We start from the raw sequence: 15828 nt of genomic DNA on the forward strand, positions 1-15828 counted from the left end.
TCGTTTCTGACTGTCAGGAGTCTCGAACATCACTTGCTTACGTCTACTATCGATGGTTACGCCATACCTTGCTAGCCAGTCCATTTCTAATATCATGTCGAAATCTTTAATCTCCAGTTCTATCAGGTCTCCTTATGACATTAATATAAATTTAATAAAAGTAATTAATAAATTTTATAAATAAAACTAAACAAACATGCGTATTGCACGTTGCCTGTATCTAGTATATATATATATAATTGACGTGAAGTAATATTACGCCAAAATCAGGCAGTTAAAGAATCTTCCTTTATTTAAAAAAAAAATAGGTTATTTTCACAAATTTCTCTTTAAATTATTGGACAACAACATTATTATATTAACTTTCATATAAGCCACAATATTTGCTAGTGATAGTTTTTATTTACTTATTCATTTTCAAGTAATCATAATTCAATTAGCTTAACATGCGCTATGATTAGAAAATGAACTTATTTAGATAGAAGAAATCTCTTCGTTATTTATTCTTTATAATCTTAGAACCACATGTACATATCTATAAGTAATAATCATGATATTAGTCAATATAATTTAGAAGATTAAAATATATAAAAGGGTCTTTTTGCAAAATTGCCTATTTTTTAAAGTCGTTTTGTATTCTAGTCTAGTTTTAATAATTCTTTGCATTATGATATCTTATAATTTAGACCAACTAGTCGAAAATTCAAACAGTCGACCAAAATTTTTAAAAATATGTCATTTTGCAAAAAAAAATTATCAAAAATAATGAAGAGTACAAAATCACTTAAAAAAAATCATTTTCACAAATTTCTCTATATAAAATGACTCAAAAGTAGTCCAAACAAAATTAATGTCTTTGTGGGGTCGGCTTCATTACTTCTTCACCAAATAGTGTTGTATTTGGTCCATATTCGTATTATGGAAGAATTACCTTCCAACCAAAAATAAGCTAAGATGAATCATATAATTAATATGATCAAGGCATATTTCCAATCAAACAGTTGTACTTAGTTTGTTTTACTTGAAGGACTTTGACTCTATTTTTCAACTTTTTTTTTCATTTATTATTAGCCAAGTAGAAGCTAATATACACGCAAATTGCAATTGACCCCAAGTATATATATACATACATATATATATATATATATGAGAAATGCTAAGGGTATTATTGGTGTCCAACATTACAAGGAAATGATATATCTTTATTGGTGTAATCCAATATCAGGTCTTACACATTTGAATTTAATTAGTATTATGAGGTATCACTAACTAACATAGGGTGCTACCTTATGTAGAACTGAGCACTTTAATATGTCAAATAGTAACACTCCTATACGTATATAGGTTGGAATTATTTATCAGATCGATATAAGATCGTATTATCTATCCATATCATCAAGGAAGAGGACAAAGCTGCATAAGAAAATCTCATCAACCTTGTTAATTAAGTCCTTTAAAGTTGGACTGAAAATAAGATAAATTTGAATATATATTGTAACGACCCACTAATCTAGACTACTTGGACCATTAACGAATCTATACATAAAACTTACATTTTTGCGGAAATACCATAATTTTATTGAAAACTTATGGAAACAAAGGTTACTTTCATAAAATAAGTAGGATATGGGTACCCATTGTCTTTAAAACAAAAAAAAATACTTAAAGTAAAAAGGGTTACATAGAAAATGCGGAAAAATACATTTAAAAACCATAAAAACATAAATAAGACTACATCCTCGAATCGAATAACGCTCGGCCCCTTGACTCCATTCACCATCAATACACATCCTCTAAGCGTCACGAATCTTTCCGCCTCTAAAGCTTATTTCCTGCACATAAACAGAAAGGAATGAGCCTAATGCCCAGCAAGGAAAAATCTAACACATAGTCATAAACATGAACATAATTTCATAATAACGTAAAGACATATCATAACACATAATTCACTTATTATAATGGTCATTATTACTTGGGGTCCCATAGACTAAACAAGCTTATGCCCATGAGATTAGTGGGGTCCTACCAGCTAAATAGGCTTATGCCCATAATCTTTTTGGGGTCTTGTTAGTCAAATAGGGCATATGCCCAAGCCTACAACATACACATGCACAACATATTCATAACATACCCATATCATATCATAACACAAAAGATAACATAAACATAAACATATATATTCTAGCCTATTTTCCTTACCAAAGTTACCGAGATTATGGACTGAGTTGGAACTGTTGGAACACTCCTAAAACCATAAGAAAGAGTAAGTCTAAAGAAAGGAGATGAAATGAAAGAGATGGAAAGACTAAACCATAGAAAACATACTTACCGACTTATATGCTTAAAAGCTTGGATTCCCTAACCAAAATAAGAATAAGGTTAGGGGACTGAGTAGAAGGTTTTGAGAAAGGAAATAACATAAAATACAGAAAGGAACTAGAGTTTTGGGTTTACCTCAAAGATTGCAAGATCAATCTATCATCCACCGAAATACTATAGCACTCACTTCCCAAAGTGTTTGATAAGCTTATGATGTTTAAGCTTATAGTTTTTCCCCAAACCAAGTGTTTACACTCTCACACTCACTTAACACTAGCAGCCTCTGAACTTAGAGCAAATGGTGAATAATGGCTGGGTACTAGGTCCTATTTATAGAGTTTGGGAATGAAAATATCTTGATTTTACTTGAATAAAAATAATGGCTTTTTAGGTGAAAATCATTTGAATAATCGTTCAGCAGAGGCTGAAGACTCGTTCAAAAGATGCTGGACTGTTGAAGGAGTTTGAATGGCTGAAAGGAAATGAATTCAAAAGAGTTTGAATCCATGCTGAAGGAGGCGGTATATCGCCCCCTGTAGGCGATATATCGCCTGGGCCAGTATGCCCGAGGCGACCGTGCATCGTCTCGTGTTTTCCGTATCTACGTGCTGCGATATATCGCCCCCTATAGCTGCGATATATCGGCACACGCTGAATATTTAAACACAAAATTACACATTTTTAGCTAAGTTTGAATGGAGTAAACAGCCTTGACTAAGCCCTCAACGTACTCAAAGCTGCTGACTGACCCTATAACATTCAAACTTTACTCCTTATTATATTTAATCCTCAAAAATCTTTAATCCTTAATCACCATTCATAACATGTGCTTAAAATCCTATTGGTTGATATCTAAACCTTATAGTATAAAATATATAATCCTTAATATCAGTCACATTAATCAAACCTTAGGTTAACTTAATATTCTTAAACTATAGATTAAACTTAGAAAATCTATAAGTACTACTATGAGTGTCCAAATAATTCCCGGTCTGAACCAAAAATCCATAGTAACAAAGATAATGCTATAAATACTATCATACTACTATCTATCTTAGCTAAGTAAAGTTCTTGGACTCTACATATATCCAGACATTTAATAATGTCAGCTTTGGCCTTGCTAATGTTAAAAAAAAAAAAACTCAGCTGTGAACTTACTAAGGATTGATTATTGGATAATGAAGATACTGCTGATTAATTGTTTGAATTAGTCTTTGAGTGTTTTAATTAATTATATCACATATCACAGCTCATGATTTTACTAAGAAAAGTTTCTTTTACAAAAAATTATTATTTGATTATTTAAGAAATTAATCAAATAATAATCTCAGGACATGTTTGGTTCTGGAAGTGAGACCCCAGCCACAGCTTTGAAATTATCAGAAACAGATGATTGAGTGGTCATGCATGTATGGTTCACTAGTAGGATTAACATAACCAAGGCTTTGTTGTTCTTAATTACTATGTTTTATTACCTTTCGACAACTCTTTCTACATATATTTGGTCATGGAACCATTTAATATTGAATATTTTTGTCATTAGATATATATTAAATAGTTTCATTTTTAATTATACAACACAAACTTATCCTTATAATGAAATAATTAAGAACAAGAACACAGAAATGACATATCTCAATTAATGTGGCACGGATTAGTCAAACAAAATTATATTCTTCAGAGTAATTATATCATGACTCAAAAGTCCTAAAGATGAGTCATTTACTTGAATCATCTCAATCAAATAATTGATATGAAGACTTTGGCTCCTCCATTTTTCATCTTCTTTTTTGCACCGTTAATGATATGAGAGGAGCACATATATACATACAAAACCAAAGCAAAAGCATAGAGTTTTCATTCCACTACTAATCTAAAGATGGAGTACTGGTCATCGTGTTTGATGTTTCTCCTAACCCTTGTACTCCTTCTTTCTCAATCTTTAATCGACTCATCTACTCCTTCACCTTCTAATAATTTCTTGTGTCATCCTGCCGAGAGCTCTGCTCTCCTCCAATTCATCAACTCCTTTATCATCAATCCGAAGACAGTCTCTTGGAAGAATGGCACAGATTGTTGTTTATGGGATGGAGTGTCATGTGATCATATTTCAGGTCATGTAATTGGCCTCGACCTCAGTTCTGGCGGTCTTCAAGGCCCTCTTCACTCCAACAGCGCCCTTTTCTCACTTATCCATCTCCAAACTTTAATCCTTGACTTCAATGATTTCTCTTGCTCTCCAATTCCTCCTGAAATTGGCAGTTTTGCCAACATGAAAACGCTTAGTCTCTTTTTTGCCAACTTTTCTGGTTATATCCCTGAAGAAATTTCTCACCTCTCTAAACTTTCTCATCTCACCATTTTTGGTAATATCGATGATTGTCATTTTTTGATGGGGCCATTTGTCTTGAAAAAAATGCTTCAAAACTTCACCAATCTCATGGAACTTACTATGAATAACATCGACATGTCTGGTGTTGAACTAGTTAGTTCTTTCATGAATGTGTCTTCTTCCTTGACGACTCTTGATCTCTATCAGTGTGGATTGCGAGGGAAATTCCCAGAAAATGTCTTTCGCTTACCAAATCTTCAGGAGCTGAGATTAGGAATCAATCCATATTCACCTTTTAGTGGTAATCTTACTGGTTCTCTACCTATGTTTAATTGGAGTAGTCCACTCTGGTACTTAGATCTTTCTGACACAAAAATCTCTATTGATTTACCTTACATGTGTTCAAGTGCCAAGTCTTTGCAGATTTTGTTTCTTTCAAATTGTAGTTTTAAAGGATCATCAAATAGTGCAATGTTGACTAACCTCACTCAATTAGTGGAACTCAGTGTCTTAGTCATCAATAGCAACAATTTTGGAGGTCATATTCCATTGTTTTTTCTCAATCTTCAGCAGTTGACCATTTTGTATCTTTCTGGCAACAATTTTGTTGGTAAGATTCCTGAATTTCCAAAAGCAAATTCCTCACAAAGCCCACTACAATTGAATTTAGAGCAGCTCATCATATCTGATAACTTGCTTAGTGAATCAATACCTTCCTGGGTATATTCTCTTCCACATTTAAAGTATTTGGGGCTGAACAATAATAAGCTTATTGGCCCAATTAAAGAATTCCATTCTAAATCTCTTGTATGGCTCAATTTGGGTTCTAATAAACTACATGGCCAGATTCCAAACTCAATATTTCAACAGAAAAACCTAGGAAACATAAATCTCTCACACAATAGTTTGGATGGTGTTTTAGAGTTAAGCAAGTTTTCAATGTTGAAAAATCTTCGGAGACTTGACCTTTCTTTTAACAATTTCACTGTCTCCACAAATAAATACTCCAACAATGATTCATTTCCTCAACTTTTTTATTTGGGTTTGGCTTCATGCAACATTAGTGAATTTCCATATTTTCTAAGAAACATGAAAAGCCTAGTCATTGTAGATCTTCGCTCTAACATGATTGAAGGGCCTCTTCCTACTGTTCCACCTTCAATGAGTATTTTTTTCATCTCAAACAATGCTCTATCTGGAGAGATACCCTCTACATATTGCAATTTGAGTGAGTTGGAAATCCTTGATGTCTCCAACAACAGTATTCATGGAAAAATTCCTTCATGTCTTGGAAATAAGTTCTCTCTCTCTGTTTTAGATTTGCATACGAATAATTTTTGGGGAGAAATCCCTCATGACATGTTTGAAAAGTTAACTAATTTGAGGAGTTTGCACCTTAGTAACAATCATCTAGATGGATCCCTGCCGCGTTCTCTGCGTAGTTGCCAAAGCTTAGAAGTTTTAGACGTGGGAAATAACAAGATAAACGATACCTTCCCTCATTGGTTGGAAGATCTTCCAATGCTTCGAGTTCTTGTTTAGAAATCCAATAGATTCCATGGTTTCATAAGGCCACCTAAGGTTGAACATCCCTTTCAGAAGTTGCAGATCATGGATCTCTCTAACAATGAATTCATTGGTCTATTACCAACAAAGTATTTTGAGAGTTTCACGTCTATGATGGATGGACATGCCACTAGAAACCTGACACACATAGGAGAAACCTTTTACCAAGATTCTGTGAATTTGGTAGTGAAAGGTCAAGAACTTATACTTGAAAAAATCATAAGTATTTTTGTAACAATCGATTTTTCAAGAAATAACTTTGAAGGAGCGATTCCGGAGTCGATTGGACAGCTGAAATCTCTTAAAGGGCTCAACTTTTCTCAAAATAGACTAGAGGGTTATATTCCTATCTCATTGATAAACTTAAGTAATCTTGAATGGTTAGATCTCTCTTTGAATAAGCTGGTTGGGGAGATTCCTAGTGAAATGATGGTTCTGACACAACTTTCATACTTAAACCTTTCACATAACAAATTGGTGGGACCAATACCTCGTGGAAACCAATTTAATACGTTCAATGGAGATTCATATAGTGGAAACGTGGAATTATGTGGGCCTCCCTTATCTAAATCATGCAACAATGGGATGCAACAAGATGGTGATCATGGCGAGAAACATACGGATCACATAATCTTTGATTGGAAAATTGTGATGATAGGATATGGATGTGGACTAATTATCGGGATATCTATGGGCTACATGGTGCTTTACAGTGAAAGGTTTGATTATTGGCTTTACAAAAAAGTTGAAGGAAGACAAAGACAAAGACTACGTCGTCAAACAAATACTCGTCTAAGAATGATGAGTTAGATTGTCAAATCGGCCAGCAAGCTTGTGATGAAGGAAATTGTTGACTTTCGGTAAGTTTATAGACCAAATTAAGATTAATTGTAATATATTTGCTTTTGGAATTAATTACTTTGTATTTTAATTTATTAAACTTGATTGATCCTAATGCATCTTTCTTTCTTATTTTATCTTGGTATGTTTTAATACCATACAGAGAGAAGGGACAGAGTTGATGAAGTATGCTGTGTCTGCAATAGCTCTTGATTTGTTTAGACTAACGTGTGAACCTCATCTTATTCTCTTGTTCAAAAAATCTTGTTTCCCTATGCCGATGTAGTCTTTGAAGAGGAAATTGAATGTTTTATTTTCTTTTTCAAATATATAATTGTAGTTTACATGTCATGCCTAATATTGGAGCTTTCATATCTATCCATTTTTTAATAAAATTATGAATCACACGTTTGTTTATGAAGGATTGCCAATTTATATTGTGTTATCTTTAATTTGAAGCATATTTCACTTATGACGTCATATATTTCAAAATTAGAATAAGTGTCCCACATGAAATAAGTGTAAGGGTACCTAAGTGTTCTATAGAGTTGTTTATCCAAGTGATAATTTTTTAATAATCCACTTCCCAATTTCTAGCAAAGTTTCAAATCTACTTTAACATTTTTTAATCTTAATCCCAGAGACATAACCCTACAACTTTTTTCCTCTCAATTTTTTTTCGTCTCATAGTTCCAATACGAATAATTCTTCCCCTCTAACCTCACACTAATGGATTATAGGGGATTATCTTTGGTGCTAGCCATTGCAAAATCTAACAAACTTCCAAATGCTAAATCGGACAAAAAAAAAAAAAAAATCAAATTTCTAATTATGATGAAACCCTAAAATTTCCAAATACAATACAAAATAATATTCCACTTATTTAATGCAATACAACCTCCTTATACAGCATGCCAAACATCCTTATACAGCATGCCAAACGTGTCCTAATTGCAGTTACTTGTGATCATGGAACGTATAGAGGATAAGGTTGTTTTAGAATATGGTTAGACTAGTGACGCTGATTTTTTTTACTCATAATTGATAATATCAAAGCAGTAATCTTATTAATTTATTAATTACATTCTGTTGTTGCTGCAATGGTGTAGTGTGACAATAAAATTATTTTACTTATTATTGAATTTCAGTAGTTTCAGAAATATTATGATCCTAATTAAGGTTTTTGAAAATTAATGGGAAATATGTTAAGGGTATTCAGAGAGCTAAGAAAATCATCAAATAATAATTGCAAGACAAGCTTTGTGCTGGCAAGTAGCTGGGTAGAACACAACAAACACTAACATTATATTTTACTAATTGCTTGCTAGATTTTGCAATCTGTAGAAATTAGTCATGCCAATTCCTTTCTAATGGAAATTTAGAAATGGCTGGCTGAATGTGGTGATAAAATAATTTAATGTTTATCATTTTTGTTAATTAATATGTTTGACTTTATTTGCATAATAGATAGTAAATGTGTCATCCTGTTTTGGCTGTCTTTTGTAACATTAGTGTAAATATGTTAAAGTGTCTTATTAGTTTAGATACATCATAAAAAGTTGTATATAAGTGAATAAAAACCCCAAGATTTATGTACTAAACTATAACAACACATTTTTGCAAGAAAAACCACTTATCTTCCCCTTCTAAATATAAAGTTCTAATTTACTTTAAATATGCCTCAAAATATGTCTTTCCGTTTTAAACTATATGATGCCAAAAAAAAAAAAACTGTGTGAAAAAGAAATATAAATGATTAGGGAACATGATACAGACGGATTTTGTGTAAATAGTAAAGCAAAGTAAAACACATCAAAAATGGTACTCTACTCAATAATTCTTGTTACAGTGCCAACAGCTACAGTTCGTCCTAGTGCTCTTAGAAACACTCTTCCAAGAGCTCTGCTACTTGAGAACTCATCTACACAAATTGGTCCCTGCAAAACCACCTGAATTCGGTTAGAAACAATCGTCAGTTATTTATTGTTAAGAGATTGGATTTGAAGTGGTCTTAGGCTTAGCCTAAGTTCCACTTCCGTAATAAAAAAAAAAAAAAAAAAGAGAAACTGGATTTGAGGTTACCTCAACAACAGCGCTCTGTTTCGCAGTAAGACAACGAGGGGCCTTCTTTGCCACCTTGCCCGTCTTTGGATCGAGCAACGACGGTATCTTAGCCACCTCCTTCAGGTGGTGTATGTGAAACTCCAACTGCTCATTCCAGTTACAAATAAATCTCCAGTAAAAGAAAAAGAAAAATGAATAGTGATGAACAAGCACAATACACACCTGAGAACCAACTAATATTGGAGTTGTAACATCCAAAATAAGAACCTTCACTTCTAAATGTTTTGCTACAAAAATTGGAAAATCAGGGTGACATAGCACCCCACCAGCCATCACATTGCTTCCGTCAATGCCTTGAAGACTGACTGCAACATTGTCTCCAGCTCTTGCAATCGAGCAAGCCTGAGAATCACGTTCTAAGGATCGCACAGTTCCTACCTCTCCGGAAGGCATAACCAGAACCTACAGATTAAAATCAATCAGGCTCAGCTGCACAAATGGACATAGCAAAATTGCAGAAATCTCCTGCTCTCCCTGGTAATCTGTATGTTTAAATTTCTAGAATCTTGGAAGATACAATAACAGAACAAGCACATTTAAGATAGGAGATCATACAGATTAACAAACAGCTGTAAATGCATATACACAACAAGATTCTCAAGTATGAAACATCTGACAATTTGGTTATCCTTTGAAGACATATGGATTTATTTATTGGACGTACAAGAGATCCTTTGGAAGGATTATATCCATGAAGTCAAAGGTTAAAAGTCATCCAAATGTACATTTTCTTCTTAGCATGACCAACTTAATTGATGATTTTATTGACAATTACCTTAAAGCCGGTCCGAAGAGCTCCAGCTTCCAGTTTACCACAGGCAGAAACCTGCCCAAGTGAAGCAGATTTGATGACATCACATATAGGCATGAGCAGAGGTTTTGAGAAATCTCTTGAGGGTGGTTGGAAGGAATCAATTGCATCCAACAAGTTAGGTCCTCGATACCTGCATATTAAACACAGGAGCAAAAAACAGAATTCTCAGAAAGCTCTTTCATGACCATAAGAATATTAACCTCTTCTTATGCAAGCAAATATCAACTAAATTAAGGTATAGATTCTCCTCTCTTTTTTTTCTTTCTTTTTCCTATGAGAACTTGCACTCAAGCCCTGGATGACCCATATGGGTTAGTGGTTCTTAGCAACCACACATCCTAGAGGCTAACATGCTTGACTAAAGATAGAATGTTAGCATCCCTAATTCTAAATTCTACCATTTTTCACTCAAATCGGTATACCACCTGAAACTTGGTTCAGTCTGATTAGACATAAGTGTTTAATCATAAGTAGAGAAGACAAAGCTCCTATAAAAGAAGTTCAGAGACTCCAAGCAGGCATACTCACCAGGAAGAGAAACGTGCATCAGATGGCGCCGCAACCAAATTTTGATTTTCCATTACACTCAGTGGAATCCAAAATACACAAGGATCTTTAAACCCACAAAGGCGGAGAAACGTCCCAAGCTGTTGTTTAATGAACTCAAACCGATCCTTGGAGTATCCAATAATATCCATTTTGCAAACAGCAACTATAATTTGTTCAACACCAAAACTTCTAATTAGTTGTGCATGCTCTCGTGTCTGCCCCTTCATAGTGTCCATGCCTGCTTCAAATACAAGAATTGCAGCATCAGCTTGTGTTGCTCCAGAGATCATGTTTGGAACAAAATCTTTGTGATCGGGGGATTATACACCTACAGTCTACTCAGATAGTCAAAGCAGCATACACTTGTGGATTATCCAGTGTCATTCCATGACAGAACCAAGCAAGTTGAAAATAAATACCATTTTACAAGAGATAAAGTAACACAAGGAGAAATCAGCATAGAAAAAGTGCCTACTGAAGACAACCCAGCAGACATGGGGACTAAAGTTGTAACCCTATCTAAGTTCAAGCATTGCATGAACTTACTAGGGATTGACCAGGGAGGATGATCCTAAGAGATCTATGAAGCTAAGACCCTCGGAGAAATCTTTTGCACTTGCTCATACGGAGATTTAGGTGGAATTTGTTGTTTAAATCCCCATATGAGCTGCACACAAAATTAGTTACAAAGAAGATTCATAACTTCCTACTCAACAGATTTAACCAATTGGGTTCACTTCTTACCAGAGTTAATTTTTTCCTTTCCCAGTGTGCCTTCTGAGTGCATATATATAGCATATACCATTGCTCTTCTTAGAGTTGTGTGGTTCTCGTGTAAAAAATCAGATGTTCATGTGAAAGGAAACAAAAGAGAGAAACAGAGTTAGAGTGGGATTTTGTAAGAAAGAAAAACAGAGAGAGAAAAACTTGATGCAGGGTTTAGAGGTTACCAGTCGATTCCTGTGACTTATAACCACCATTGTTGCTGTAAGAAATTCTTCTGAATAGTGCAAATCTGAGGCATCTGTGGCCCTTGTTCTTGGGGTGAACCTAGATAAAATTCTGGTGTGATCTTCCCTTTGTTTTTCCTCTTTGTTCTGACTTGTTTCTTTTGCTTTAGACTTGTTTCTTTGTTCTGAAAAAGGAATAGTAGTAGAGATAGTTTTTATTATTATTAGGGACATTTGTGACATAAGTAACCGGCGTAAACTCAATCTTTTTTTTAGGGGGAAGTATCTTAACTTAGAAAAACAGTTATTCCGTTAGTTCTTATCTGTTTGGTGATAACTGGACCAACATGTCACTTCGTGATTGTTCTTTTTTTTTTTTAAATATTTTTAAAAATTAATTTAAAATTATTTAAAAATTTAAAAATAATTAAAAATGAATTTAAAATATTAAAATTATATAAACTGGTTTTTCAGTCAGATTGATTATATATATATATATATTTTGATGCATTTTTCACTATGGAAGCCCATATCTCACTGCGCTGCTCTGCTTATGGACAAAAAGAGCAGTAAAAGGAGAGATGGGTCGTCAGAATCAGCTAGTGAAGTGAAGAAAAACCAATCAGTTCTCAGAATACTTCAAGAGAACAAGCTCAGGGAAGCTCTTGAGGAAGCATCTGAAGATGGGTCGTTGTCAAAATCCCAAGACATCGAGTCGGAGTCCATGGCCAACCAGAATGAGAGTCTTGGACGATCACGGTCGCTTGCGAGACTCAACGCTCAGAAGGAGTTTCTTCGAGCTACTGCACTTGCTGTTGACCGAACCTTTGAGTCCGAAGATGGTATTCCTGAGCTCCATGAATCTTTCAACAAATTCCTTACTATGTATCCCAAGTACCAGTCGTCGGAGAAGATTGATCAGCTAAGGTTAAACAAGTACTCTCACTTTTATATTTTTAAATTAGTTTATATAATTTTAATATTTTAAATTCATTTTTAATTATTTTTAAAATTTTAAATAATTTTTAAACATATTTATGACTGGACCAATCACGAAGTGACACGTGTTGGTCCAGTTATCACCAAACGGAGCTAAACGGACAAGGACTAACGGAATTACTGTTTTTCTAACTTTGGGTACTTTCCCCACTAAAAATAAATATTGAGTCTATGCCGCGTACAAAACCCAAACATTTGGTACTTATGCCACAAATATCTCTTATTATTATTATTAACATTGACTACTATGCATGTGAAATACTTGGGTGTCCGTGTATTTGGGTGATCTGGTGTGACCTTGGTTTTTCTAACAAATGGGTGAGTTGGTGTAGGGGTAATATTGGTTTTTCCTACAGCTTCTTCTTGCAAATTTATAACATTTTGATTGATTAATAGCTGCCTAGAGCATGGAAGAGTTAAAATATCTTATTCTTTATAATATAGAAAAAAATTGTTAAATAATCTTTTAATGGATGATATAAATTTATATTTTTTTTTACCTAAATTAATAGTATTGTGAAACACTATTCATTAAGTTATAAATATTTTATTATTTTTTATAAACTTTTGTATATATATGAGTGTGATACTATTATATTTAATTATTTTATTTCTTAAAATAATTAAAATATTTTTTAAAAAATATAATATTTAAATAATCTAGAGAAAAAATAGACCTGATATATAGTATAATGTAAAAGTTCAACAACTCATTTTCCATCAATCCAGATGTCTTCAAAGACCAGCCTTGGCCTATTATAACATATCCAAAGACGGTCTCTTGGAAGAATGGTACGGATTGTTGTTCATGGGATGGAGTGTCCTGTGATGAAATTTCAGGTCATGTTATTGGCCTTGACTTGAGTACTAGCGGTCTTCAAGGCCCTCTTCATTCCAACAGCACCCTTTTCTCACTTTGCCATCTCCGAACTTTAATCCTTGACTACAACGATTTCTATCGCTCTCCAATTCCACCTGAGTTTGGCAGTTTTGTAAACTTGAAAATGCTTAGCCTTCAAAATGCCAATTTTTCTGGCTATGTCCCCATCGAAATGTCTCACCTTACTAAACTGTCTCATCTCAGTTTATCTTCAACAGATTATTTCACCACTTTTTCTTTGCAGAAAACATTTGTCTTTTTGGAGGCATATGTCTTCAAAAGAATGCTTCAAAACTTGACAAATTTCAATGAACTTATACTGCATAATATCGACATGGTTGATGTTGAACTATTGAATTCGTTCAAGAATGTATCTTCTTCATTGACACTTGTTCATCTCTCTCTTGGTCACTTGCAAGGGAACCTCCGAGAAAATGTCTTTCGCTTACCAAATCTCCAGTACCTTTCTTTGGCCGGAAACTATGATCTTATTGGTTCTATGCCTACATTCAATTGGAGCAGTCCCCTCAGGTGCTTGCAACTTTCTGACACTAGAATTCCAATTGATTTACCGTACATATGTACAAGTGTCAAGTCTTTGCAAAATTTGTTTCTCAGCAATTGTAGTTTCAAAGGATCTTCAAATTCTCCTGCAATGTTCACTAACTTCGCTCAGTTAGTGCAACTTTCATTTTTAGACCTCAGTTTGAGCAATTTTGGTGGCCAAATCCCATTGCTCTCTCTCAATCTTTAGCAGTTCATCATGTTAGATCTTTCTGGTAACAAATTTGTTGGTAAGATTCTTGAATTTTCAAAATCAAACTCCACCCAAAGCCCACAACCTGAGGCTTTTGAATTCCTCAACTTAGCTAATAATTTTCTCACCGGATCAATTCCTTCTTGGATACATTCTCTTGAGTTTTTGACAATTTTACGCCTAGATGATAATAACCTTACTGGCACAATCAAATAATTTCCTTCAAAATCTCTTCTAGACCTTTCCTTAAGTTCTAATAATTTGAATGACGAGAATCCAAACTCAATACTCAAACAAGAGGAACTTCAATCGTTAGATCTTTCATACAATAATTTGGATGGGGTTGTGGAGTTAAGCAAGTTTTCTTTATTAAAAAGTCTTGGCCACCTTATACTCTCTTTTAACAATTTCATTGTGCACTCAAATAAAATTTCCAATCATAATCCTTTCCCTCAACTTGAATATTTGAGTTTGGCCTCATGCAATATTAGAGCACTTCCAGACATTCTAAAGAGCATGAAAAGCCTAGATAGCTAGAAGTTTCCCACAATCAAATTCAAGGCAGGATTCCAAAATGGCTATGTGATTATAGAACAAGCTCATTGTCTAATTTGAAAATCTCTCATAATTTTTTGACACATGTAGAGCGAGTTCCATGTAAAAATCTACAGTCTTTAGATCTTCGCTCTAACATGATACAAGAACATCTTCCAATTGTTCCACCCTCATTGGTCGTTCTTTTCATCTCAAACAATAATCTATTTGGAGAAATACCTTCTACATATTGCAGTTTGAGTGAGTTGAAAATCCTTGATATCTCAAATAATAGCATTCATGGGAAAATTCCTTCATGCCTTGTGTAATGACCCAACTACTCTAGACTTTTGGACCATTAACGAAACTATACATACTAATCCTTAATAAAACTTACATTGCGAAAATACCATAACTTTATTAGGAAACTTGTAAAAATAAGAGTTACTTACACAAAATATCAAGTAGGATATGGGATCCCATTGTCTTAAAAACAAAACATAATTTAAAATAAAAGGAATTGCATAGCAAGTGCGGAAAAATACATGTAAAACCATAAAACAAGACTACATCCTCAAAAATCGAACTCTCGACTCCTTGAAGCCATTCATCACCGATACACATTCCCCAAGCATCCACGAACCTTACCGCCACTATAGCTATTTTCCAACACATATAAACAAAAAGGAATGAGCCTAATGCCCAGCAAGGAAAATCAACCACATAGTTCATATACATAAATTTCATAAGAAACATAAAAACATAACATAACATTATACTTATATCATACACATACTATAATGGTCATTATTACTTGGGATCTCATAGACTAAACAAGCCATATGCCCATTAGATTAGTGGGGTCCTACTAGCTAAGTAGGTCATATGCCCATAATCTATTTGGGGCTTATTAGTCAAATGGATCATATGCCCAAGCCTACAAACATACATATCATAACATAAGATAACATATAAGACATATAACATATGCATTTCTATCCTATTTTCCTTACCAAAGTTACCGGGATAAGAGGACAGCGTTGAGACTTTTGGAACACTCCTAAAACCATATATAACAGGGTGAGTAGATTTGAAGAAAAAGAAATGAAAGGAATGGAAGGACTAAACCATTGAGAAACATACTTACCAAAACCTTTTTGCTCA

The 15828-nt window shown here is 33.9% G+C and overlaps 3 protein-coding genes across 5 annotated transcripts; 2 read left to right on the top strand and 1 right to left on the bottom strand.

Moving 5' to 3' along the window:
• Positions 1-4198: 4198 nt before the first annotated feature.
• On the top strand, positions 4199-6193 carry LOC133786052 (receptor-like protein 6). The gene has a single exon (XM_062225267.1). The coding sequence runs from the start codon at positions 4199-4201 to the stop codon at positions 6191-6193; it is 1995 nt and encodes a 664-aa protein (XP_062081251.1).
• Positions 6194-6262: 69 nt separating this feature from the next.
• Positions 6263-7027, top strand: LOC133786053 (receptor-like protein 33). The gene has a single exon (XM_062225268.1). The coding sequence runs from the start codon at positions 6263-6265 to the stop codon at positions 7025-7027; it is 765 nt and encodes a 254-aa protein (XP_062081252.1).
• Positions 7028-8793: 1766 nt separating this feature from the next.
• Positions 8794-11643, bottom strand: LOC133783257 (uncharacterized). Of its 3 annotated transcripts, none has more exons than XM_062222810.1 (6): positions 11289-11643; positions 10524-10782; positions 9957-10125; positions 9344-9583; positions 9140-9265; positions 8794-9006 (listed from the first exon to the last, which is right to left on the bottom strand). In XM_062222810.1, exons 1-6 carry the CDS (start codon positions 11347-11349, stop codon positions 8884-8886), a joined length of 978 nt encoding a protein of 325 aa, XP_062078794.1. In that variant the 5' UTR covers positions 11350-11643; the 3' UTR covers positions 8794-8883. The 3 variants fall into 3 exon arrangements, with proteins under 3 accessions (XP_062078794.1, XP_062078795.1, XP_062078793.1); XM_062222811.1 differs by having other exon boundaries at positions 8794-8994; positions 10524-10785; XM_062222809.1 differs by having other exon boundaries at positions 10524-10785.
• Between the last annotated feature and the right edge of the window lie 4185 nt (positions 11644-15828).

This window comes from Humulus lupulus, chromosome 6 (assembly GCF_963169125.1).
Source record: "Humulus lupulus chromosome 6, drHumLupu1.1, whole genome shotgun sequence".
In the NCBI taxonomy this organism is placed as follows: Eukaryota; Viridiplantae; Streptophyta; class Magnoliopsida; order Rosales; family Cannabaceae; genus Humulus; species Humulus lupulus.

Bases quoted from the DNA above. Each gene is read 5' to 3' on its own strand.
- LOC133786052 (XM_062225267.1), top strand. From the start codon at position 4,199: ATGGAGTACTGGTCATCGTGTTTGATGTTTCTCCTAACCCTTGTACTC.
- LOC133786053 (XM_062225268.1), top strand. From the start codon at position 6,263: ATGGATCTCTCTAACAATGAATTCATTGGTCTATTACCAACAAAGTAT.
- LOC133783257 (XM_062222809.1), bottom strand. From the start codon at position 11,349: ATGGTATATGCTATATATATGCACTCAGAAGGCACACTGGGAAAGGAA. The intron at 10,126-10,523 runs GTGAGTATGCCT...TTTAATATGCAG, and splicing joins GATGCACGTTTCTCTTCCTG to GTATCGAGGACCTAACTTGT. The intron at 9,584-9,956 runs GTAATTGTCAAT...TTTAATCTGTAG, and splicing joins CTCTTCGGACCGGCTTTAAG to GTTCTGGTTATGCCTTCCGG.